Source organism: Sinocyclocheilus grahami, unplaced genomic scaffold (genome assembly GCF_001515645.1).
Source record: "Sinocyclocheilus grahami isolate Dianchi unplaced genomic scaffold, SAMN03320097.WGS_v1.1 scaffold87.1, whole genome shotgun sequence".
NCBI classification, from domain to species: Eukaryota; Metazoa; Chordata; class Actinopteri; order Cypriniformes; family Cyprinidae; genus Sinocyclocheilus; species Sinocyclocheilus grahami.
The window spans coordinates 723,935-751,404 of record NW_015505266.1 but is presented as its reverse complement, the minus strand read 5'-3'; the positions used below and the strand labels follow the sequence as shown (position 1 = coordinate 751,404).

Sequence of the window (27,470 nt, the reverse complement as noted above, 5' to 3'; positions counted from 1 at the left end):
TTATATGTTTATTAGAACAATAAGTTAGTAAAATTGTAAACAAATTGAGGGATTCGAACAGTAACTTGTTAGTTTGTGGGTCTTTTTGAATGATTCATGAAGAGAGCTGGTTCATACGATTCACAAACAAATGAACAGTTCCTTTTTAGATAATCAAAAACATTCAGCACAACCAGTAAAGTCTGATTCACAACCAAATGACTCTTATGAACTGGTTCTTTTTAGTCAGTCAAAAACATACGACACAGCCAGTGAAGTCCAATTCATGAACAAATGATTCATATGAACCAGTTCATTTTAGTAAATCAAAACCACAAGTGCAGCTAGTGATGTCCAATTGAGGAACAAATGACGGATGAACTGGCTCTTTTTGGTGAATGAAAAACATACAAGTCTAATTCACAAACGAACGACTCTTATAAACTAAACAAATTGAGTAACACTTAAGTTTGTGGGTCTTATAATAAAATTCATGAAAAGAGCTGGTTCGTACGATTCATGAGCAAATGACTTATGAATTATTCCTTTTTAGATAATAGATAAAAACAGGGCACAACCAGTAGATAAAAACAGGGCACAACCAGTGAAGTGTGATTCACAAAAAATACGATTCTTAAAAACGATTCTTTTTTTAGTGAATCAAAAACACAGCACAACCCCTAAAGTCCATTCACAAACAAACAACTTTTTTTAAACTAAATCATGAAAAAAATGTAGGGACTCTTGAGTTTTTGGGTCTTTTTGAAAGATTCATGAAAAGAGCTTGTTTATATGATTCAAATGACTTGTCTTTTTAGATAATTAAAAACATACAGTGCAGCCAGTTAAATCAGATTCACGAACAAATGACTTCTATGAACTGCCTTTTTTAGTGAATGAAAAACGTACAGCACAACCATAGAAGTCCAATTCATAAACAAATGACTCTTACGAAAAGGCCTGGGCAATAAAACTGTATCCGTATTTATTGACGTTACACCTTCATCGATAACGATAGAAAAAATGTTCGATATAGCGCACGATATAGGCGCATGCTATGAGTGACAAGCAGACAGCACACTCATGTTTTTAAATGCAATCTGTGTGATCGTCGCGTCGCCTCTTTGTATTAATCTGTGCATAAATACATGATGCTGCTTTGTTCATAATTGTTTATTAAAATAACAAAATTATATTTGATTTATATGTTAATTTAGACATTATGCACATTTTTTAAAGATGCACATTTACCGTATTGGCCCGAATATAAGACGACCCTGATTATAAGACGACCCCCCTTTTTCCAGATGTACCTTTTGGAAAAAGGCTTTTTAAAAACCAAATCTTGTTTTTTCTCAGTAAAACACATTTTGTCTTCAATTATTTTTATATTGCATATTTTTCCTATTTTAATTTTTGTTTTGAAAATATGGCAAAAACTGGTAAAATGTACCAACAATCACATTTAAAAACTATACACTTTTTGATATACCATTAAAAAAAAAAACAGGTAGCCCATCTGAATTAGGACATTTAGGCTATCCATCTAATAGTAGCCTACCAAAATCTTATTAAGAGTAGAAGTTAAATCTTACTGTAGTCTTCAAATCTGGGTACTGTCTTACGTTTTAAAATCACAAAGGGAGTTTGGTCCCATCCAGCTAACGTGACAGTCACGACTCATGCAGCTGTAAGGTTTTCTTTTTCTTTTGTTTTTACTCACGATCTTTACCACATGCATTACATATTTCATGGCACACTCGTTTAATGCAGTTTTGGCGCCAACTATTGTTGTGGGTGTATTATTGACATGTCAAAGTCTAGACCCTGAATATAAGACGACTGCGTTTTTTCAGATGTGTTTCCAAGAAAAAAACATCGTCTTATATTCGGGACAATACGGTATTTTATTGCATTGAATAAACAATTTAAAGGGGTCCTATTATGCTCTTTTACAAAGTCTTGATTTTGTTTTGGGGGTGTACTAGAACAGGCTCTCATACTAGGTTGTTAAAAAACACATTATTTTTCACATATTTTACATTATTACAACACCTCTCTCCCCAATCTGGCATGAACGGCTCGAATAGTTCCTGTATCAAATGAAGGCCCGCCTTCTGAAATACGAAATGTGCTGTGATTGGTCAGCTGGGCCAGTGTGTGTTGTGATTGGCAGCACTCAGCGCCTGGTCGGGAAATGTCACGCCCCTTACCATAGCTGGTGCAAGCTTCAGTGTAAATATTGCGTCAAAATCAAATCAATTTGAGCGCGATTTTAAACCCGGATGATTGTAACCACTCTAAGTTCGTCTGCCTTGGGAAAGCTAGCTTGTCTCTGACATAGTGATAACACTCATTGCCTTCTCTAGTGCAGCTCAACCAGGTCTCGTCCCATTCGTCGATATTTGTGATCTCACAAATCCCGGAAAATATGCGTTGTAGTCCAAACGAGTCGTTCGTTGTAGTTTTTGAAAATTGATTTTTGTTAAATAAAATATCTCCTTTTGAAGTGGACTTTGAACTTTGTAACTTTGTAGATCTTTTTTATGCTCAAACAGCAACATTACAGACTAACTAAAGTTGAAAAAGTGAAAAAGCATAATAGTATAATGCACTGCATTATTTTGCTCTTTATTTTGCCCTCCTGTGGCCTCGGGAGACTAGACAAAAGTTTTCTTAAGACTTATTTAATCTGCAAATAAAACATAAGAAAGGATATATTTATTTCAATTAAATTTTTTTTTGACTGTTAAAACTAAAAATTATTTGTTGGATGTCTTAATTTGTTGGGTGAATTCAAAATACAGTGGTTAAATGTAAACTTTTTTTTTTTTATTGCTCTTTGTTTTAAAAAAAGGTTATAAAAAATGTTAATAATTATCGATACCAAACGATATGAAACATTATATCGTTTATAATTTTTTTTGCTATATCTCCCAGCCCTACTTACGAACCAGTTCTTTTTAGCAAATCTAAAACCTACAACACAACCAGTGAAGTCTGATTCGCAACCAAATGACTCTAATGAACAGATTCTTTTTAGTGAATCAAAAACACACAGCTCTGACTCTGACTCCACTGTTTGCACTTTATGTATTGGATTCACTGAAAAGAATCGGCTTGTGACAGTCATATGTTCATGAATCGTACTGCATTGGTCACGTTGGATGTTATTGCGTGCAGCCCGTGATACACAACCATTTGATCTTATCACTCTCAGTTTAGAGTGCAAACTTGGATAAAATATGACTTTACTGTCAATAGTTTGGCTACAGCTTGTGGGCACAATATGCAAACTACCTGAAAGAGACACATATAGAAGGGCAAGCGGAGGCAGAGAGACACTGTGAGTCACTGTAAGAACAGCTGCTGTGAATAACTCCTTCCAGACAGATGCCCTCACTGAGGAACCATCTACAGTAGATAACAGGTGACTCACTGTTCTTCGGCAGGAATCTTTAATTGAATCACTCGGCCACAGAACATCCTGCACGGCCTTGATGGTCTGTTTGTCCCCTTCCAACGGTGCCATAATCACATTTGTGTCATTGACTGGAAGCTTAGGACCAAGAATGACCCTTGAATGTGTATAGCAGGTGTCAACCGTTATTAAACTGATGTTTTTTTTTTTATTGGCCTAATCCAGTGTTGTTACTTTGGGTGTGTAGAGATGCTAATCTTCTCATTTATTTCAACTTCTCTTGAAAAAGTGAGTCCATTTTGTAACAGTCATGCATTTGGTTAGTGGGTTAAAGTCTACATTGGTGAGTTAATTGTTCAGCAGTTTGAGCGTGAAGGATAGTTAGACATTTAAAATTTGTCAGTGATTGTTTATACCAAATATGGAGGGGAAAACCCAATTGTAATTTCAAGAAATGTATCTCAAAACACTTCCTTGTGCGTTATATGCGGGATGTAGGCTCCTTGAGTAAAATTACTCTTAAAGGAGAATTTTTGAGGATATAACAAATGTGAAGTTTATTATTTTTTGAAAGCACTTAAATTTATTTTCTGTTAAAATAGTGTATTGTTTTTAGCCATAATACTGTTTAAATCATAATTTTTATAGTTGTTTTGGACTTTATGGTGTAATTGATAAAAATATGTACTTTTTATATTTAATTTAATTTAATTGTATTGATGTTATTAATTACTAAAATTACATATTATTGACCAAAAATAATATTAAAATATTTTATACTACATTAATAAAATAAAAACAATTGCCACAAATTCCTTGTTTTTTGCATTTTCAAATTTTAGCTAAATTATTGTGAATATTCATTTGGCCCAACTAAACACCTGCTACAAGAGTGGTTTGTTTGTTTTTTACTGAAACCATGTTAACTCATTGGTTATATCTTGGCCACATTCACTTCCATTGTTAATTTCTCATCGTAACCTCCATAAAATAAAAAAAATAAAAAAAAGAGTGACGAGAGGAACTGAATTTTAGTGCTAACCAACATTTTTGAGACAAACCATTTCGTTTTTAACTTAAAAGTACCAATTTTTGAAGATTGCACACTGCAAACGTGAAAATTGCTCAGCCTGAATTGTTTTACAATACTTTTTCACAAAACTTGCCACCCAACGAGGGGATCTCAAAATAAACACCAACCAACCAAGACTCCAAATGAATAATAATAATAATCCATGTGAATCTAATTCCTTTCACTCAAATGATTCTAATTTTGTTCCAAAAAAAGACTAGAGTAATGTTGTGGCATTTCATTATTGGCTAAGTGACGGACGTTCATGACAGTCACTCCCACAACTTGCCCAAGCAGGTCCACGGCTCACTCCAGTGGTGAAGTGTGCACACTTGCACCCGTAAAACACAAAAACAACATCTTCTGACCGATTAAACCGAATTATTTTAAGTGTTCTCTCAGAGGCTGATTCTTCAAAGGCTTCCTATGAAATTTGCAAACGTGAAATTACCATTCGTTTTTGCTCGTCAACTCCTTGGGATTTACGGTGGCCTGAGAGCGAATCACCTTTGCCCTTCCCGTTCACCTGCCTTGCGTAATCTGGTGATATCAGCGGCCTGGATGACACTTCTGAAGCGTTTTGTTTTTTGTCGAGTTCTTGGACCGATGAACCTTAAATGACGGGTCACCCGGCCAGTGTGTTTGTCACATTTCTGTGTGTTTTCTGTGTGCAAGGTTGCATAAACTAGGTGCGTTCATACCTTCGGCCGCGTTCCAGTGCTTTCTTTCCTTTCCTTTCCTCCTAAGCGAGTGCCTCAAGGTTTTCTTCCCTCCCCTATTTACGGGTTTGTTTTGTTTACATTTCTAGCCTCCCCTCCCCCGACTTCCTCGCTCTGCCTCCGCTCTTGTAAGCCGCACGCCTCTGAACAAATGATCAGTAGAGTTTACAGTAAATCTTTTGAGGCCTGAGACATGCGAGCGCCGCCAAATATAGTAAAACACCATCCAAGCACTCCAGCGCGAACGTGTGAATGCATTAGCATGTTTTTATGGGGAATCCGCATGAGTTTTTTGTGAATGCTGCTGACCCATGACCTCAGAGTGAATATAGAGAAGCGTGTTTATGGGTCGTGTCGCGCTCACATGTCACTAGGGCTCTGCGATATGGCAAAAACAAATATGTCTTGATGTCTTTTAACCTTTTGATTATAATCAGTCTTTATATGTTTGCATTTGCACTGCCTTTAAAGGGGTTTTGGACCAAATAGTCTTTTTATCCCGTTTATTTCGTGAAAAAAAATAGTTATTAGTATAACTATTTATTTATACTAATAATTATAAAAATATCATTATGTAAATATGTTTTTTTTTTTTTTACTAATATTACATATTATTAACAGCAATATTATAAAAATGTTTTACATTATTTATATTAGTATATTTTATTTTATTATATAATTAAAACCACTTATTTATTCATCATTCTTTTTAAAATGTGATTCAAATTTTATATCTTTACTAAAATTATTAGGGATATTTACAGCATAACACCTGCTATAATTAGTTAAGTATTTTATTTAATTATTTATTTGCATTTTAATTTATAGCCAGCTATACACAATTTCTAGTAATACTCAGAAATGAATGTTGAATTGAATACCATATATTAATTTATGTTGTCAATTATATATAATTTTCTTTACTAATATTAAATATTATTGCCCAAATATACAATATCTTTAATAAACTATGAATTAAAAGTATTATTTTCATATTAAAATATAATTAAAAAATGACACCCAGAGACCTTTTTTTCATTTATTATTTTTTATACCAGATTAAAATTTTGTATAACTACCAAAATTACTGGGAATATTCACATTTGGCACAGCATAGCACCTGCTATAATTGTATTATATTTTATTTGTTTATTTATTTACATTTTTATTAATAGACTTTGTGAGTATTCATATTTCGCCCAGCATAGCACCTGCTTTAAGAGTTTGTCATAAAAAAATAAATAGATAAAATTAATCAGACAAGGTATTGCAATCGATTATTCATACACATCCCAAGTTTGTTGACATCAAGTTTACTGACTCATATTTGCAGGAAGGGCAAGATTCTGGTTGGAGAATTAAATGAAAATGCTAAATTGAATAAATACGTTAATAGTGTAATGCGTCTTAATAGTGTAAATGTTAATGCAATAATTTTGATATCCATAAAAGAACTACAAATCATGCTTCAAAACCCACACAATGCTTATGAATGAAAGCAGGAGGGACTACAAAGGCCGCAGAGAGAAGATGTGTGTGTTTACACAGGGATCATCCTTGGGGAGACGCCGCGGAGACTGTCGTGGAGAGGTGGGGTGTTTTGTGCAGGGTTACGACCATCCTGCAATCGCTGGCGTATGTGAGGAATGCTGCGAGAGTGGAGGCTGCGCCCGTCTGCATGCTCGCTCCTGCCTGTCCTCATGTGTATTCTGCCGTTCCCGCTGCATCCATCTGCCGCCTGTCTGCCGGTGCGTCGGGGGTTAATGCTGGGCGGATATCTCTCTCTGTTGGAAGAGGCTGTTGAATGGCTGCTTTCCACAGACAGCAAAAACATTGGTTAAGGGTGAGGGCGGATCTGAGGCTGCTGCAGAAACCTGGACTGGAGTTTTGAGTGGATCGGGATTCGGTGAAAAATTGTGGCATGTATAAAAAGGGGTGGGTATCGATTGGGTTTTTTACGATACCGGTGCCAAATCGATATCTTAAAAAAAGAGCCACAAAAAAAAAACGATGGATCACATTAAAGAACATTAAAAATATTGAAAATAAATATACATATTTATTTATTTATCACATGCTCATCGGATGCTCTTATTTCCCGAGTTGTGCTTTCCTTACTCTAAGGCTAATAAATGTATTTCACGATCTGGGTCATTATTTAATACAAAACAATATCTCAATCACTCTGATATTTAGTTAAAATGAGTGAATTGACTGAGTGCTGTCCGTCACTGTCTTTAATCAGTTCTGTGAATGACTGTATGGCATGCCACATGCACTGTAATATGTTTTATATTAAATATACAGTTTTCAAAAGAAAATAGCAACCTGATCGTTTTATAAAGTATGCATTCATATTTAAGGGCTAGATTTTCGCTGGAGGGAACAGCTGTGGTGTGATGAGGGGTGAACGGCGAAAAATTTACAGTAGATGGGAAACCGATTGCTCTCTCGTGACCTTTTGTAAACTGTATTTATGACAAAGAACTGCACAGATACAGATATTATAACACTCTATCGATAAACACACACCTTGTGTCCTCTGTTTCTGTTTGAGTCTGCTCGTGCTGCGCCGCCGCGGTCTGCGGATTGAAGAGCGTGCTGAAAGATGGGGAGGAGACGAAGTCTGCCGCCGTTTTCATATGAAATTTAAAGGGAACTGACTCTGAGGCGATCATGAATTTGTGTACAGTTTATGGAGCTAATCGCTATAGCCCCGCTAAAAATGGCCTAACGACGCCCATGCTTCTTGCGTCCATTTCAGAGACAAATATTTCAATCGATCGCGCAGGCATTTAAGTGGCACCGAAATCTGCGTTCTGATTCGGTTCTAGTACATGCCGGTTACATAGGTACCGGTGCCGGTACCCAACCCTATGTATAAACGTGGTTGGGCCTTGCAACTAAGGCAGACAGTGTTAAAATATATGCTTGTTTAGAAGTATTAAAACGCTTCAAATTGATACCTTTTGCACATTTTTAGGATTTTTTCCTTGGCTTTATGCCTCTTTCTGATTCTTGTCTGTTGTGAATGCATTCAGGATCTTCTCCCCCCCCCATACACCCCGTCACCTATCGGCCCCATTTGCCCTTTTTATTTCAGTCAGGCAGTGGTATGGTCCGCCCCGTCGCTGACAGGCAGAAGGGTCCATGTTGTTTTGCTCCTGTGGGGCGGCCCAGTGTCACATGATGGAGGGTTTTATGGCACTAATGAAGTCCAACAGATTTCCTTCTCCACTGTAACCTGGAAGGCCGGCCACGTCCGACATCTATGAAATAGTCTCAGGAGGCGGCATTTCTGCTCAGGCTGAATTTAATGCTCGGTTGCATTGACACACGCTGTGCTGCGCGTTAACATGCTTAGATGGGTCTTTATATAAGTACATGTGTGCTCCTTTGTATGAGTGCTGTTCTTTACATGTTTCTGGAACACGTTTGTCCCGGAGCGTCTTTGTTGTGGTCTGTCAGGCATCTAGTGCGAGACGAGGAAGATGACTTACAGACCACTGTATTCATTAATTATCGCACCCTGCCATGCACAAGCTTCACTTCCAGATGGCCCTGTGGCCAAACACGACTGAATCACTTCCTTTCTGCCTAACAAAAGGCGTAGAATGACCTCAGATCGCCTTTTCGTGCATCTTATGCGTGATTCTGTCACTTTTGATGTGATGTTGCAGCTTGATATGTTTGTTTCAACTGAAAACCAAGAAATAATGTTAGCACCTCAGGTAAATAGGGTAAAAAATTTAACTAATAGACATCACCACACTGTAATTTTTTTTTTTTTTCTTTATTTTTAGGCAGCTATATAATGATTCTTAGTAATATTCAGAAATTGATTCATTTATATTATGTGCTAATTATGTATTAATTTTGTCTACTAATGTTTAATATTATTGCCCAAACTATTAATTAAAAGTGTTATTTTTATATTAAAATAAAATGTAAAAATAACACCGATACTTTTTGATTTATTTATCACTCTTTTTAAAATCAGATAAAACATTTTTTAGCTCGACGAACATTATTGTGAATATTCACATTTGGCACAGCATAGCACCTGCTATAATTTAATTATATTTTCTGTTTTGAAGTTGTAAATAAAAAAAGATTGTTGGAGTACATTTCGCAAAAAAATGCTATTTCGGTCTTTCTACTTCAAAATTTCATGTTTAATTCCATGTGTTACTTGTCGTTCCTTTGTAATTGTGAAATTTACTCAAAATTTCTGCGTAAAAATAGTTTCTACACATTTTTTTTTGTGCGTGCTTCCCCAGTTGATTGAATACATTAAGAATTGCAAATATTTTTTGTTTTATAAGTTTTCTGTTATGTTTAAATATACAAGCACAGCATTCTCTAGTTCTCAGAGTTTCTAAATGTACTCTTACAGAATGTTCCAAAACATTTGATAAAGCTGGGTTTAAAAATTCTTGTTTAATTATATTAGAGTCGAAGGTTTTTATAGAGGGGATTTTGGATATCTCTTTTTATCTCTCCATAAATCAGGAAATACTGTCAACAGCTGAAAAAATGTGCATTTTAACCATGTTTTTAGGAATAAAATGTTCTGAAAAACCAGGCGAATGTTATATGAGCAAACCCCTCAGTAAAATCCTTCAGAATATAAACAAGAATAAAGTCTTGGTGTACGTGAGTGCTGTTGAAGTGGAGAAAAAACGTTTGTATTGTGAAAAAATACAAAAGTTGAATTGAAATCTACAGATAAACTGTAAAAAACAAATAAAAGGGCATTTTAGATGTTTTCCTTCCACTAGTCTGAAACATGTTATGAATAAAGATCTCAAAATTGACCAGTGTGTAAAAACAAAACAAAACAATGTTTTTACCTGTAGTTTGCTGCATTAAACAAAATGAATCTAACAAGTTCTTTTCTCACTCTTTTTCCCCTCACAGTTTGCCCTTCTGAATGCGTCCACGGTGCTTGTACCCCCCATAAGGAGTGCTGTCACGACCAGTGTCTGGGCGGCTGCTCCGTGCCAGGGAACTCGACCAAATGCGTGGCTTGTCGCAACTTCCTGTTCGGAGACACCTGCGTGGAGCGCTGCCCGCCGGGCTACTACACCTTCAAGGGATGGCGCTGTGTGTCCTTTAAATTCTGCCAGGACCTCCACAACCAGTGCAAGGGCAAGAGCGGTGACTGCCATGCATACGTCATCCACAACGGAGCCTGTATCCCAGAATGCCCGTCTGGATACACCACCATGAACTCCACCTCGTATGTACCGCATTTTGTTTTTTAAATAAATGCAACTACAGCAGCCAGACTGCTGCCTTTAAACAGTATTACACTTTCCAATCCACGTTAAACATGAGTTGACTAAAAACAGCGGCAGAATGAGTTAGACGACAAATCACAAAGTTGAATTAAAGGGCCAAGACGTTATGTTTGTTTTGTTTTGTGTTTATTTATTTTTTTTCATGACAGGGAATAAACTGTATCACGGGATGTTAATGAAAATCAGTCTAACATTTGGAAGTGAGTCTCAAAAGGTCACAGGCCACATTTCACCATGAAATCACAAGAAAAAGAAATAAATGTTCTTTTAAAGGAATATTTTAATTTTTTTTCATTGACATTGACATTTTCATCAACTCTCAAGTCTTATTTACACAATACATTTTATTTTATAGGGTTATTTTTAAAGGGTTACTCCACCCCAAAATGAAAATGTTGTCATTAATCACTTACCCCCATGTCGTTCCAAACCCGTAAAAGCTTCGTTCGTCTTCGGAGCACAATTTAAGATATTTTGGATGAAAACCGGGAGGCTTGTGACTGTCCCATTGACTGCCAAGTAAATTACACTGTCAAGACCCAGAAAAGTATGAAAGACATCGTCAAAATAATCCATCTGTCATCAGTGGTTCAATCTGAAATAATGACTTTATTCAACAATTCGTCTCCTCCGCGTCACCATAGCGCCATTTTGGAGAGTATCCAAAGTGAGAGAGTATAATATTTATTTTCAGTGGTGAATCTCGCTACAAACATTTTTGAATTTCTAGCAGTAAACAGTTCAATAAAATTTAAAATGAAATGATTGAATTAAAATATTAAATAGTTTTACAGTAATGAATGCTAGTATAAATGAGGGGGAATATCATGTAATTGTCATGAAAATTTCACAATACAAAAGTAATATTAAAGAAAAATTCAAGTTTAAGCAATATTTTAGTTTGTTGTGCTAATTTGAATTATTTGAATAAATTAAACACATTTTCCCTCTAAATTGTTTTAGCATTATGAATTCAAATGAAATATTTAATAATATTTTTAAATGCGTAAAAAAGATGACTCTTAATTGTTATATAAAATAATCTTAAAGAAAATCAAGACTTTGAATTTTTTGCATTTCTGTATTACATTAACAAATATATATTTATTAAAATTAATAAATTGTAAATCCAAAATAAACAATGAAAGTTAAATAGTTATAAAAGTATTATGAAATTATTTTAATATAATTATTAAAATACAATTTGATATACTTTATTAAAAATATAATTTCTCTTTTGACACTGTTCTTGACAGGTTTTGTGAGACTTTTTCCCTCCTTCTATATAAATGACTGTTTAAAGGGTGAATCGTGTGCTGCAGGCATGAAGTAGCAGTTTCTGGTTAACGCTGTGATTTGTTTTGGTCGTTTCGAAAATTAACGAACCGGTTGTCGCGCTCAACTTGACCGGGGAGAAGAGAAAACTCTTCTGGAAGTATCATAACATCATTTAGTCTTTTCGTCAGTCACGGCTAATTGAAAATGAGCAGATTATAATGGCCGGTGTCGAGTGTTGAGAGCGTGATAAAATGCCACCCTGATTATTCCAACCGAGTCATTTGCAGTCGGGCTGAATTTGTCAAGCTAAGCGGAAGTATAATGAGCCAAACCAAAACAACATTCCGTGACTGAAAGCGACACTAGCGGCCCTTTTTTTGAGCCCGAGTCCGTTTGGCTGCCTGGGAATGTCCGGAAGCTTGCGCACATGCTGGTTTGCACGTCCAGCTTCATGTGTGGGAATTATTAACGCACACATAATAAACAGAGAATTAACCCTGCGAACGGGAGTAAAACGCAGCCTCGCGGGAACAATGGCAGCCTTTGTTTGCGTTCGCTGGGGTCTCGGGGGGCTTTAAAAAGGTGGCCGTTTCACTGGCCTTTTGATTCCTTTGTCTCCACGTCGGAGCGTTGCAGTTGTGGAAGCTTGATGGGATCTCGGTTTTCCAGGAATTTTGTTTTGAAGCGACGTCATTGGCTTGTTTTTCTCATCCGGCCACCTTTCACCTTTGTGAGAGGCAGTCATGCGGCAGTGAGTCCCGTTTCGTAACTGGGCGCCCCATCCTTCCCCCGCTGTTATTTTCCGAAGGAGAAGACAAAGCAGTGTGAACGAAAATTCAGCGGCACGTGAATGTCGTTCGAAGGGCTTAAAATCTAAAAACCGTGGGTTCACGGCGTCGGTGTGCATTTGAAACGAGTCTGCGTGGCTTGGATCTCCAAAACTGGAAAGGGACTTAAAGAGTGAGTTTATGAGCTGAAAAACCTAAGAGAGAAAACGCTCATTTGAGAATGAACTGCTGAGCATTTCTGTGGGTTTTCAATTAAATTAATTCCTGAAATGCGTGATGCTGTGAAGTGTTTTTGTACCAGTTCAATATGATTCAAACAAGTGATTCAACAGCTGATTCTTTGTAGTCAATCAAAAACGTACAGCGCGACCACTGAATCAGATTCCTGAACAAACAACTCTTACGAATGTGAGTGGATCAAACACATACAGTTAACAACTTATGAATCAAATGACAATGTGTAGTTTAAGACGCTTATTTTCTTTTTTCCCTTACAGTTTTTGACTTGTTTTTAGTGGAATCAGAGAAGAAAGAAAGCTGAAATCTCAATGTTGAAACTCTAAATGAATTTAGACAAATAGCTGCGAATTCCCCTCCCACTCACTCCTGCAACATTTCAGCAAGATTCAAGCGCGATTACGTAACGTTACTCTCTCGTTTTGTTAAAAAGTGATCAAATTAAGCAACAGAATTACACAAACGCTCTGCGCCGCAGGGATTCATCACATTCCCGTTCCACGATTAGATGGTTCCACAGCATCTTTCAGCGCAATTGCCGATTCTTGCATCAAAAGGCCTCGTCTCCAGAGTCGTGTCTTCATACGGGATGCATGCGGAGGTCGCGTACTTCAAAGCCAACGCAGCTATTCGTGGTATTTAGTTGAGTCTCAGTGGGGATTGTGCCCTCGCTGACCCTTTCCATTCAGATGCACTGCTGCATTGCAGCACACAATCTATTCTAGCACGTTTGGGCTCGTTCCAAACACAACAATGACAACCGCACAGGTGACATGAGACTTCAGCGGGCAGGGAACAATATGTTTGTCCCCGAGGCAATCGCAATCTCGAAAAGTGCTGCCAGCTGCTGACATCGTGGCGAATGCATGCATAAAGCGATGCTTATTGGCTTTGAGCGTCTTGAGACTTCGTTCTTGATTCAAACCCGTCGCTGTCATTCATTCAGGTTGAACTGCACACCGTGCACCGGTCGGTGTCCCAAACTGTGTACGGGGGTGAAGACGGTGGACTCTGTCACCGCCGCTCAAGCTCTGCGCGGCTGTACGGTGCTCAACGGCAGTCTGACCATCAAGATCAGCAAAGGAAGTGAGTATTTTACATTCGAAATGCAAGCATATTGATTGTATTTACCTGCATGTTGTCTTTTTTTTAAGGTATTGTTTTAAATATTAATATTGTTAAGTAATATTATTTCAGAATGTTAAGAATTGTCATTTTTTATTTATATAGATGCATAAAATGGTTATTGTGCAAGTTATGTGAAATTTTCCTTTCTGTAAGATTTACTTGTTATTAAAATACAAAATAGCACATAACATTTTAAATAAATAACAGAGATTTATTATAAATAGGAAATAAAATGTATACTTTTATATATTTATAAAAAATAAAATAGTAAACACTAATAGAAATACATAAGTTAATTATTAGTTGAACATCATTTAAAAACACATTTATATTAATAACATAATATAGAATTTTAAATCAATTAAATATTAATAATTAGACAACCGCAAATATAAATATTAAATGGGTCCAACCATTAAACACACAAAATTATTTTTATTTTAAATAACATTAAAATATTGTATATATTTATTAAAAATATATTTAAAATTAGAAATATATTAAAATGATTAAAATGTTAAATTACAGATTATAAATTATAGATATTGTAGATATTGTATTTACATGCATAGTCGTTTTTCATATTTTGTAATATTTATTTTGCCTTTTTAGTTAGTTTTCAAAATACTAAGAATGGTAATGTTTTATTTAACAAACAATAAAAACATTTTATTGTGCAAACTTTTTGAACTGTAAGTGTAAAAATACATTTTAGTGCTGTCAAACGATTAATCGCGAGTAATCACATTCAAAATAAAAGTTTTTGTTTACATAATATATGTGGATGTACTGTGTATATTAATTGTATGTATATATAAATACACGCATGCATGTATATATTTAAGAAAAATATGTTATATTTGTATATAAAATATATTTATATATAATAAATTATATAAATATATACATGTAAATATTTTTTTTAAATATACTGTATGTGTGTGTATTTATATATACAATTAATATACTCAGTACACACACGTATATTACATAAACAAAAACATATTTCGGATGCCATTAATCATGATTAATCATTTGACAGCACTAATGTATTAATCAATTTTATCGTACGTTTAAAATTTTCATTTTATAAATTTAATTTAATATATAATAAATAAATTTAAATTAATTATAAGTAGACAACAGAATAAGAACCCAAATACATAGAATAGATATAAAATAAAATATTTATTTGATGTATATACAGTACATGCATATAATGAGAAGTATTAGAAAGTATGACATTTTTATTTAATAACTTTTTTACATGCATTGTTATTAATTAATTATTGTTCAGTTATACGTTATGTAAATATTATTTTTCTAAATGTATACAAGTATAAATGCTATTCTCTATATTTATTAACATAAAAATAGTAAACAATATCATAAATACAAAAGTCAATTGTTCGTTTGAACAAAAAAAAAAAACATTTACATTAATAACATATAACATATAACATTTTAAATGAATTAAATATAAATAATTATACAAATGAAATGTCAAATGAACCCAAATAATTAAAATGGGTATAAAATGATATATTTTTGAAAATAAAAAAAGTATTAAATAATAAGTCAAATATACCGTTGAGCATCATTATATAAAACGATTTGAAATATCTGAGTGCTATGCTTGACCAATCAGTATTTCAAATAGTCATGTAATATCTTTTTAGCACATACAGTAATAAGTATCAGTATGTGTATGCGTGAAATGAAGTATGTGAAGTCCCTGGCGCATATGAAGACACATCTTGTGTTCCTCAGACAATATCGCGGCCGAGCTGGAGTCTAGTCTGGGTCAGCTGGAGGAGATCACGGGCTACCTGAGCATCCGCAGAGCCTACGCTCTCGTCTCGCTCTCCTTCCTCCGCAAGCTGCGCGTCATTCGCGGAGAAACGCTGGAGAACCAGTACGTAAGACGCCGCCGAGCTCTAGCGCTGAGCTTACAGCTTGCTTACTTTGCTGTTTCTGATCTTCGCAGGAACTTTTCTTTCAATGCCTTTGACAACCAGAACCTGCGACAGCTGTGGGACTGGAACAAACACAACCTCACCGTCCTCAACGGCAGGATGTACTTCGGCTACAACTCCAAGCTCTGTAAGTCTGAGATCCTCCGGATGGAGGAAGTGACCGGGACCAAGCACAGGAAGAACGACATCAACATCCCGGCGTATGCAGACCTGGCCTTCTGTAAGACCTGCCACACTTTGGTTTCAGTGCAGCTTGAGCTTTACGTCAAACCAGATCTGATTATCAGTCCTCTCTTCCAGGTGAAAACCAAGTTCTTCATTTTACGCAAATCCGTACGACATCTGACAAAATCCTCATTAAGTGGCAAGCGTTCTGGCCCTCGGACTTCAGAGACCTGCTGGGATTCATGGTCTTCTACAAGGAAGCGTGAGTGTTACGATTGCTTTAATATTTTCATATGTTTTGAAAAATAACATTTTATTTGCAGATTTATTTATTTTTAATTGAGGTTGTATTTTGATTGATTAATTTCAGTTTAATTGTAATTTTTATTTCTTTTACTTGTACATAGTATTATTTTGTGCATGTGATGATTAGTTTTATTTTTGTTTTCACTTGTATTTTAATACTAATATTGAAAAATTATTTCTGCTATTTATTTAACTATACTTAATATAAATGTTCTGTGACCTGCTTGTTTAAATAGTTTTCTTTTGTGTGTATGCTTGGATTATGACTACTTATACCTTTTATTTTATTTACTTTTTTAATACTACTATTAACATACTATTTTACATTTTTGTTTAATTAATATAAATGTTGTTCTATGTCTTGCTTGGTTAGCATTATTTTGTTTGTATATTTGGACTAGTTACCTATGACTAATTATATGACCAGTTAGCTTTATTTTTCTTTACTTTTTTATTACTATTAACATATAACTAATTAATATTATATTGTTCTGTCTTGCTTGGTTTTATTTTTTTTAATTACTTAGAACTTAAAAGCAGTAAAATACTATTTTATATATATTAGTTAAGAGTAAAATGTGATATTTGATATATTTAATTAGAAGAATTGTTGTTCCATGTCCTACTTTTGTAAACGACTTTAAACAATAAAAGCATGAGAATGCTGTTTTTCAAAAGTGTTAAATTTGGCTAATAAAATTATTTAATATTATATATTTATATTAATATCATTGTAATATAATTATATAATATGTCATTATATAATATATTTAAATTATAATTCATTAATAAAACTTTTTCTATTTCCTACCCTTTTATACGTCTTTTTAAAGCTGCTTTAAAGTAGAGAGCATTACAAATTTTAAATGGTATAATAGTAAAAGTCGATTATATATTATTATTAGTGCTGTCAAATGATTAATCGCGATTAATCGCATACAAAATAAAAGTTTTTGTTTACATGATATATGTATGCATGCAGTTTATATTTATTATGTATATATAAATACACATGCATTTATATATATTTCAGAAAAACATGTTATGTTTATATATTAAATATATTTATTTATAATATTAATTTCATGAATATAAACACAGATATAAATACATGTACATATTTTCAAAATATATACTATATGTGTGTGTCTTTATATATACATAATAAATATACACATTATTTATAATATTAATTTTATGAATATAAACACAGATATAAATACATGTACATATTTTCAAAATATATACTATGTGTGTGTCTTTATATATACATAATAAATATACACAGTATACACACATATTATGCAAACAAAAACTTTTATTTTGTATGCGATTAATCGCGATTAATCGTTTGACTGCACTAATTATTATATTTAATTAGAATTAGTTCAAGTTCAACTTGTTCCATATCCTAGTTATTTTTGCAATTATGTTAAACTTGAAATAGTTAAAACACTGTGTTTTGATCATAATTATAATTGGTTAGTAAAACTATCAAATATATATTATAATAATTGTTTCAAACATTGAAAGAATGCCATTTACAACCTGAACAATTAATTAATAAACATAATAAATGTAATTAATAAAATTACATAAAATGTTGAATTTGATCATTTCTAACACTTCTCATGTATATGTGTATATATATATATATATATATTTATATGTGTGTGTGTGTGTGTGTGTGTGTGTGTATAAATGTGTATATATGTCTGTATAGTATATAAATTAATTAATTGTTTTCATTTTTATCAGCTTTTTAATTTATTGCTAATCTGCTGTAACATTTAAATGAGTTAAAACAGTTAAAAACCTACATGTGTGAATGAGATCATCTATGAAAGTACATTGAAGTACTGTGTAACATTGTCTCTTCCTGTTCAGTCCTTATAAGAATGTGACTGAATACGACGGGCAGGATGCCTGTGGCTCTAACAGCTGGGCGATTGCAGACGTGGAGCCTCCTGAACGCGGCTCCGAGGGCAAAGGCCAGAGCGAGCCGGGTCTCCTCATCATGCCTCTGAAGCCCTGGACCCAGTACGCCGTCATGGTCAAAACCCAACTCGCCGCCTCTGACGACCACCTCGTCCGCGGGGCCAAGAGCGAGATCATCTACGTCCGAACCAACGCCACACGTAAGTCACAGCCGTTCCGAAACGTATAGCAGAAGCTTCTTTTCATTATTTGGTTCTTAAAGGGACAGTTTACCTAAAAATAAAAGTCATATCATCATGTACTCTTCATATTGTTCCATACCAGTATGAGTTTCTTGATTTTGTTGAACACAAAAGAAGATATTTTGAAGAATGTTGGTCACCAAACAGTTGATGGTCCCTATTGGCTTCCATTGAATAAGAAAAAAATAACATTTCTCTGTCGTCAAACCAAATTTTCGAATAATTTAAAATAAACTGCATATTTGAAGTTTAAACAGCTACATTCTCGCCTAAAAAACTGTAAATGTATATTTGGTGGTGTGTATATTATACGATCAAACATATAATACAGGTTGGGGGAAAAAAAGCTTGTTAATTTTATACACGTATATTTTTTCAATAAAATATAATGGCTATAATTGTATTACAATTATAATAGAATTGATTGTAAATTTTATAATATAAATAGTATAGATATACATGCATAAAATGTATATATATTTATATGCATAAAAGCACAGATTACTTTTCTAAGTACGTATAATTGTATTATATTTTCATGTACATTTATTTATAAAATAGTAAATTATGCAATTATAATAAAACTAAATATATAATATATACATATGCATAAAAAATATATGCATTACACATGAATTATATACATATAATTGTTTTGTGTTTTGTAATTGTAATGTAAATTAGCATTTTGTTTGTAAAATAGTGAATTTTATATAGTAAATTTTTTTTATTTTTTACATTTTTAATGAATAAATATATAATTATATTTACATGCATACATATTTTATTCATATATATATATATATATATATATATATATATATATAAAACATTAATTATACATATAATTGTATGATATTATTATATTATATATTAATTTTATACATATAATTATTTTATAATTAGTGCTGTCAAACGTATAATCGTGATTAATCACATGACGGTCGCCATGACAACCGGGCCACCAGCAATAGTGCATGTGACGTCACGCACTCTATAACATGCATAATACGAATTTAATTTAGACTATAAGTCTATGGTAGCCTAATTCACAAATTACAAATCGCCGATCTGGAGCCGTCTCCATTCATGTCACCCATCCGCGTTTGTACAAGTGTCTTCAAGTTCCCGTGATCAAACGCCTGGCTGGTCAAGTTTGGTGAGGCTTTCTCCAAACTGGCCAAATACAAGACGAGATACAAGACCGCGATAAATGAAATGCAGGTGAGGAGTTAATGCGCCCGCTTGCTTGACAGCGGAACAGTGAACCGTGTGTATACCGGACACGACACCGCCGCGTCGCAACAGGTTGAGTCTTTATAGTGTCTACACAGGACATTTGAACTCGTGTCGGGATTTGTCATGTCATGTTGCGCCGCATCCAGTGTAGATGGCATCATGAGTTCTATAGCCTAGTATACATAAATTACATATATAACTAATTAATTATATATATATAGCCTATCACCGCGGTGGTAAAAATCTGCCACCGTCACAGCCTTAACTCACACAGCTTTGCTTTGAAACATGCAATACAAACAGACTTGATAAAGCCATATTGCGCTTTTGGTTTTAGTTCGTTTGTCAGATACTTTGCCAAAGCAATGGCGCAAAACCGCGTTAAAGAGCTTTTATGTTACAATGAGAAGTTTAAATATATTTTGGGTTTATTATGAAACTCTGGCAGGACAGATTAGACTGAGGCGGGCCGCCACAGTCCAGTTAATGAATGGGAAACAGTGTGTGTACATGTTAAGCAACAGTTTCCTCTCAATTGTTGTCAGTCCATCAGCCCTGTAGCGTGCTGTGAATGAAATGACTCGTGAAAGCTTGTTATCTGAGAACAGAAAGCTGAAGCGACATTTTCCTGCTCTGTTTCTGACGTGTAACAGGACCCTCGGTACCACTGGACCCCATTTCCTGGTCCAACTCCTCCTCCGAGATCATTCTCAAGTGGAAACCGCCCTCCGACCCCAATGGCAACATCACCCACTACATTGTCTACTGCCAGAAGCAGGATGAGGACATCACGCACTACAAGTTCGACTACTGCCAGCAAGGTCCTGATCAATCAAAGCGTCTGTAAGCCCACAGCACAACTGCTTATTAAGGTTATGTCCTCTTTCTCTCCAAACAGGGATGAAAGTGCCGTCCCATACGCCGACGCACCACGACATCGAAGAAGACCAGAAGTGGAACCAAACCGAGGTGCCCGACCAGAAGGGGCGCGGCTGCGCCTGTCCCAAAACAGAGACGCAGCTGAAGAAGGAGGCCGAAGAGACTGAGTTCCGCAAGACCTTTGAGAACTACCTCCATAATGAAGTGTTTGAACCCAGGTACACAACGCTTGTGTGAAGACGAATGTCATCATGACACACCGGAATAATGATATACCATAGATGATAAATAATGTAATAAAAATGTTATGTTTTATTTTAGATTTTAATATGAAATTTGTAAGTTATTTTATTATTTTCATTTTTTATTTTAATTTCAGTTCATTTTAGCTACATTTTTAATAATTTTATGTCCTTTTGTCGTTTTTATCATTTTTTTAAATATTACTATTTAGGTTTAATTTATTTCAGTTTAGTTTTTATTTCAGTTGGATTAGTTAAATATATATCTCCAGTCAATAGATCGCTCTAATATTAAATGGGTTCTGAGCTGTTGAACATCAAGGGTCTATAGCGTCATCTTCTGGTTAATTGCTTTGCATCGGCCACACTGCAGTTTAATCAGTCCAAGATTGTTTATTTTATTTGGTTTGGTACTAGTTTTTATTTATATTGTATTTTATACTTCTGTATTATAGTAAATTAAAAAGTTAAGTATAAATGAAATTGACGTAATTTAAGTAAAATTCTGGTAAGAAAATGCGGCATCTTTATCCAATTAATCAAAGACAGTCAGATGACAACAATTTTCAAAGCACTGGAATCAAATGTATAACACATTTACATGATTTTTTTAATTAATGTTTTATAGTCTCTAATTTTACTTTAAAATATAAATATGTAATTTTGGAAATAAAATTCAAATAATATATTCACATTAGACAGAAGAACTTTTACATGCTTCAGTTTTACATCAAAATATAAAAACAAAAAACTTGGAATGTTATTAATTATTAAAATTATATATATATATATATATATATACACACACTCACAATCTTGGAAATAAAATTTGCCATCTTTATGCAGTTACTCAAAGAAATCATCAACAAAAAAAACTTGAATGCAAATATAACGTTTACATCAATTTTTATTTATTTTAGCAGAGAAAAAATAAATAAATCTTGCAATGGAATGAATATTAATGCATATATTTCTTACTACTACTTATCAAAGACAGACATCGTTGCTAAACATTTCCCATTATTCTCTGGCAGAAGTTATAAATAAAGCATTACTTACACACATTTATCTGCTCTTCATTATGTGGCATTAGAACTAAAATCATTGGGTGTTTATTTTGGTCCAATGGCTACGACTGAAACGTAGTCTTCACTTTTACCCGCAGACCCCACCGACGGCGGCGCTCAGTTGGCGTGGCCAATGCTTCTTTGCCTAATTTTGCAAGCACATTATCCAGCCTGCCCAACTTTTCCACCACGTCAAACCCAGAGAAGGATGAGAGTCAGAAGATGGTATTCAAAACCAACTCCAAAGAGTTCATGGTCATCTCCAACCTGGTCCACTTCACCAGCTACCAGATCGAGATCCAGGCCTGCAACCATCCCACGGATCCGAACCGCTGCAGCATGCCGACATACGTCAACGCCCGCACCCTGCCTGAACGTAAGACCGCCGGGCCACTCTTTTCTGTTGTTTTGGTTTGGATTCATGCTCTAATGTGTCATCTTCCATTTGTGTTCTTAGTAAAAGCTGACAAGATCGTTGGGCAAGTGACTCACGAATTTTTTCCCGATGAACCGGAATTTGTCTACATCAAATGGCAGGAGCCAAAAGCACCCAATGGCATGATCATACTGTATGAAGTCAAATACATGAGGATGTCAGATAATTATGTAGGTGTTCAATTAATTCTAAGAAATTTGCACATATTAATATGTGTATATTTTATCTTTTATATTATAATTTTTCTGTATTTTATCTATATATTGTTGAATAAATATTTTTATTTATTTAAACATTTATATTTTTAGATATTAAAAAATAGACCAAAACGTATACAATAATTAAATATTTAGTCATTCATATTTTTGGAAAATAAACATTTTTAGGTATTTAAAAACGTAAAATATTTTTAGTACTTAATGTATTTAAATATGTATGCATTTTAAAGTATTTGTATTTAAAATATTATACAATTATATATTTTAAAAATTCATTTGTTCAAGAAGGTGTATATATTTTTCTTTATTTTTTCCTCAGGAGGATCAAATCTGTGTGTCCAGAATCGCTTATGAAAAAATGTACGGCTATCGATTACGAGTAGGGCATCCTGGGAATTACAGTGTGAGAATACGTGCCACTTCGCTGGCCAGTAACGGCTCCTGGACGGAGCCTGCATACTTCTTTGTTCAAGACAGTAAGCTTCACTGTATGTATTACTTTTTTTTTTACTGTTGTTTTGGCCACTATGGTCTCTAATATGCATGTTTTTCAGGGGATATGAACATGAAAGTCATCATCGGCCCGCTTATCTGCTTCATTGTACTGCTGTTTCTGGCCAGTACAGTCTTCATTGTCCTTAGGAAGAAGTATGTGTTAGACACTCTTAAATAAAGTCCTTATTTATCATCTAGACCATGCTCTCATTTATAAATATCTTTTCCCTCAGACAAACTGAAGGACCGACTGGTCCACTGATTGCTTCCTCGAACCCAGAGTATATAAGTGCAAATGATGGTAAGATATTATAGATGTAATCCACTTCATTAAATTGATAATGAAAGATTGTGAACTAATGTTATTGTCAATACCCTTGTGCTTATTTTAGCTAATATTTACCCCTTTTGTTTTATTTTATAGCTTTCAATTTGCTTTTTTTTTTGTTGAAAGGTAAAAAAATAAATTATAATTATTGAATTTGTGTATTTGTAGTGTACATCCCAGACGAATGGGAGGTGCCTCGGGAGAAGATCAGTGTTCTGAGAGAGCTCGGTCAGGGATCGTTTGGAATGGTGTACGAAGGCATCGCTAAAGACATCGTGAAGGGCGAACCGGAGATGCGAGTGGCCGTTAAAACCGTCAACGAGTCGGCGAGCCTGCGCGAGAGGATTGAGTTCCTCAACGAGGCTTCGGTCATGAAAGCCTTTAGCTGCCATCACGTGGTGAGTGTGGATAACCTGGAGAACCAAAATAATCAAGGCAAAAACAACCTTGTCTAAATGTTCAACGTGTTCGCCTAGGTCCGCTTACTCGGTGTGGTATCTAAGGGGCAACCGACATTGGTCGTCATGGAACTGATGACACACGGAGATCTGAAAAGCTACCTCCGTAGCCTGAGACCTGATTCTGAGGTAAGTCTTCATATTCCTGATGTAGAATGAGCCCAGTCCCCAATTGTTGTATCCCGGACGAGCCCCCAATTTCATTGCACCTCACTTGAGGATGCTGTAACAGTAAAATGGGCCACATGCAGTCATTTGATGCTAAATAATCCAGTTTTCCTTTATCTTCAAGGGCTGTGTGGGTCTATGAAACATCACAATCAATAGTTAACAGTAGCCTGTAGCTGTGACCATTGATTTCAATTGGGGTTTTTTTAACAGAATAACCCAGGTCGTCCACCGCCAACCCTGAAGGAGATGATCCAAATGGCAGCTGAGATAGCAGATGGCATGGCGTACCTCAACGCCAAGAAGTTCGTCCACAGAGACCTCGCTGCCAGAAACTGCATGGTGGCTGCAGATCTCACTGTGAAAATTGGAGGTAAGAAGACCAGAATCAAGCATATTTAGTGTGAAACTCAGGATTCGAAGGACGAAAAATCTTGATTTAGCTTTTTTGTTGCAGATTTTGGTATGACACGAGACATCTATGAGACTGATTACTATCGCAAGGGTGGAAAGGGCTTATTGCCTGTCAGATGGATGGCCCCAGAGTCCCTAAAAGATGGCGTTTTCACTGCTCACTCAGACTGCTGGTGGGTATATTTTGGGGTTTCTTTGTAATTATTTGCTAACCAGGTGTCTAGAAGAACATTCAGATCCCATGTAAGAAGCTAGTCAAGAAGTGCTTTGCTAGTCCTTTTGAGACCTGAGACCTGATCCAATCCTGTTCTTGGAGGGCCATTATCTTGCAGAGTTAAACACACCTGAACCAGCTAATCAAGGTCTTCAGGATTACTATAAATTTCCAAGCAAGTGTGTTGAAGCTGGTTGACATTGGCCCTCTAAGAGCAGGATTGGACATTCTTGGGTTACAAGACAGAGGGTCCACCAAAATAAATACACACCCAGCATAATGAGCTGGCAGTGCTGTAATAAAAATTCTGTTGACTCTTAGGTCTTTTGGAGTGGTATTATGGGAGATCAACACGCTTGCCGAGCAGCCTTACCAGGGACTGTCCAACGAGCAAGTGCTCAAGTTTGTCATGGACGGAGGCTACCTGGACAGACCAGAGAACTGTCCAGAGAGAATGTAAGTACCGATGTAGAGATAAACCTTGCTAAGACCATATTAGACCATCATTTGTAGCTGGTTGACCAAGTAAGTTTGAATGGCTTAGCAAGTTAAGAAACCTGTTGATGTCAATTTTGGGCTTCCAGTATCCAAATTTAGTGAATTTAGGTTATTTAGGTAAAAAAAAAAAAAGAGTTAATTGAAACCATGCTATCATGTATTTTTTTTGTGTTCTTAGATGATAAACCAGAAGTAGTAAAGTTATTCAGCATTATTTTAGTTAATGATTTCAGTCTCCAAAGCCATTTTGGCTGAAAGTGATAATGACGTTCTTTTTTGCTTTTTCAACCAAATATTTCTGGTTTCTGAAATTTAGTGCATCACAATTGAAAACTCAATGTATCCTGATCTTTTCAGCAAGAAAGCATGTCAGTCCTTTCTTGGTTGACTAAGTAAGTTTTGCTGTTGACGTTCCTTGTTAGTATCCAAAACAAGTGCAAATATTTTTTAAATTTGGGTTACTGGGTATTTGAACTTATGCTGTTCATGATTTCGTTTTTCGGCGTTGTTTCAGTCAACGATTTCGATCTCGAAGGTTTTTTTTGTTTGTTTGTTTTTTTGGTATATCCCTATCCAAAATGCAATATAATCTGATCTTTCAGTAGAAAACAAGCCACGTAGATATTTTTCTATAGTTCAAAACAAGTATGTATGATATTGTACTATATTTGTACTATATTTGTCTTCTATGATAATATTGTATCTGACAATATCGAGTATGTCACTCACTTTCAAGATAAATACATCTAAATGCCACTTAAGATGCAGCTTCTTATCTTATTGTTCTAATTTAACTTATTGATTAAATGTAACAATCTGACAAATGAAAAAAAAATACATTCTTGTTTCTGTACCCATCATGGAGACATGGAGAATGAGGTTTATGTGGTTTAAGATTGTCTTCTCTCGCTCTAACTCTTCTCTCAGGCACAACCTCATGCAGATGTGTTGGCAGTATAACCCGAAGATGCGGCCCACCTTCCTCGAGATCATTGAGATGATCATGGAAGACCTGCATCCTACTTTCCAAGAGGTCTCCTTCTTCTATAGCGAGGAGAACAAACCTCCTGAGAGCGAGGACTTCGACATGGACTTCGAGAACATGGAGAGCATACCACTGGACCCCTCATCCTATTCCCAACGCGAGGAGAGCCTCAGTAGAGACAACGGCCCCTCGGTGGGCCTACGGGGCAATTACGAGGAGCACGTGCCCTATACGCATATGAACGGTGGAAAGAAAAACGGCCGAATTCTGTCTCTACCCAGATCTAGTCCGTCCTAACATTTGCTTCAGCTTTTTCTCTTCGTTTTTTTTTTTTAAGAAAAGTTTTTAATTGCATTATTTTTGCAGAGGCCCTTAAAGATACAGATCTCAGGTCTTTTTTGTTGCTGTTGTTGTTACAACGACACTAGTATGGTTACAACGAAAACGGACGTTATTTCGCCCATCATCCGACGCACCATTTGCTTTTTGACACTTTTACACTTTTGCCAAGTTTCCAAGACAGTTTGGTTGGGCGGTGGGGAAAAGCAAACTGTGAACATGACTAAATCAACCAGAAAAGCTGCTTCGGCTACGTCACCTCAAAGTCCACTTCCTTCTCCCTTGGATGCTTATTTCCTGTCTCTTTCTCTTTTTTTTTTTAAAGTGGAAATCTTTTAAGATAGTGGCCTTTTATTAAGTGGCCTATAAAAAGAGAAGTGTCTATCAATGCTTGTGTTAATTTCTTTAGAACAATGACTTTACAGTGTGGAACTATGGGATGGCTTATATTCTTTTAGAACAAACGTTTGTTTTGTAGAGGAATGACTTTTATTTTGTCCTGGAGAATTCCTGAATTCACATAGATGATATTCACACGGTGTTCTGGTGAATGAGGTTTAATTTATTTGCTTTATTTTTTTTTTCTCTGAGCTTTTTACTCCTGTGTCCTTTTTACCGGCTGAAGGATATTTAACAGTTATGAATTGGACAAAAGAGTTCCTCAGACTGACCAATAGCTGCTGCTCTGATATATAGTGGGTATTTGATTATATATATATATATATATATATATGTATATATATTTAAATATTGATTAGTATCAGTATTTTAAATATACTATTCACAACATTTGAACTTTTGTACATAATTCTAATGTCTTTTTCTAATGTCTCCATCAGCTTTGCTTAAGCAATATTTTTTGCAACTGTCTCTTTTTATGAGCTGTTTTTTTTTATGTCTAACCAAAAAAAAAAAACCTCTCATTAATTAACGTGCAA

The 27,470-nt window shown here is 35.0% G+C and overlaps 1 protein-coding gene across 1 annotated transcript in view; it reads left to right on the top strand.

The window, feature by feature from the left end:
• The window catches only part of LOC107586934 (insulin receptor-like), an 88,215-nt gene extending 60,951 nt beyond the window's left edge, over positions 1-27,264 (top strand). Inside the window, exons 3-21 of the mRNA XM_016274498.1 lie at positions 10,112-10,433; positions 13,744-13,883; positions 15,696-15,840; positions 15,913-16,121; positions 16,202-16,328; positions 18,260-18,510; positions 20,445-20,612; positions 20,690-20,888; positions 22,078-22,355; positions 22,437-22,585; positions 22,953-23,109; positions 23,188-23,281; positions 23,362-23,429; positions 23,625-23,854; positions 23,933-24,043; positions 24,296-24,455; positions 24,540-24,669; positions 25,032-25,166; positions 26,136-27,264. Of these exons, the coding sequence (XP_016129984.1) occupies positions 10,112-10,433; positions 13,744-13,883; positions 15,696-15,840; positions 15,913-16,121; positions 16,202-16,328; positions 18,260-18,510; positions 20,445-20,612; positions 20,690-20,888; positions 22,078-22,355; positions 22,437-22,585; positions 22,953-23,109; positions 23,188-23,281; positions 23,362-23,429; positions 23,625-23,854; positions 23,933-24,043; positions 24,296-24,455; positions 24,540-24,669; positions 25,032-25,166; positions 26,136-26,490 (3,428 nt within the window). The 3' untranslated portion in view covers positions 26,491-27,264. The remainder of the gene's footprint in view (positions 1-10,111; positions 10,434-13,743; positions 13,884-15,695; positions 15,841-15,912; positions 16,122-16,201; positions 16,329-18,259; positions 18,511-20,444; positions 20,613-20,689; positions 20,889-22,077; positions 22,356-22,436; positions 22,586-22,952; positions 23,110-23,187; positions 23,282-23,361; positions 23,430-23,624; positions 23,855-23,932; positions 24,044-24,295; positions 24,456-24,539; positions 24,670-25,031; positions 25,167-26,135) is intronic.
• The last annotated feature ends 206 nt before the right edge of the window (positions 27,265-27,470 follow it).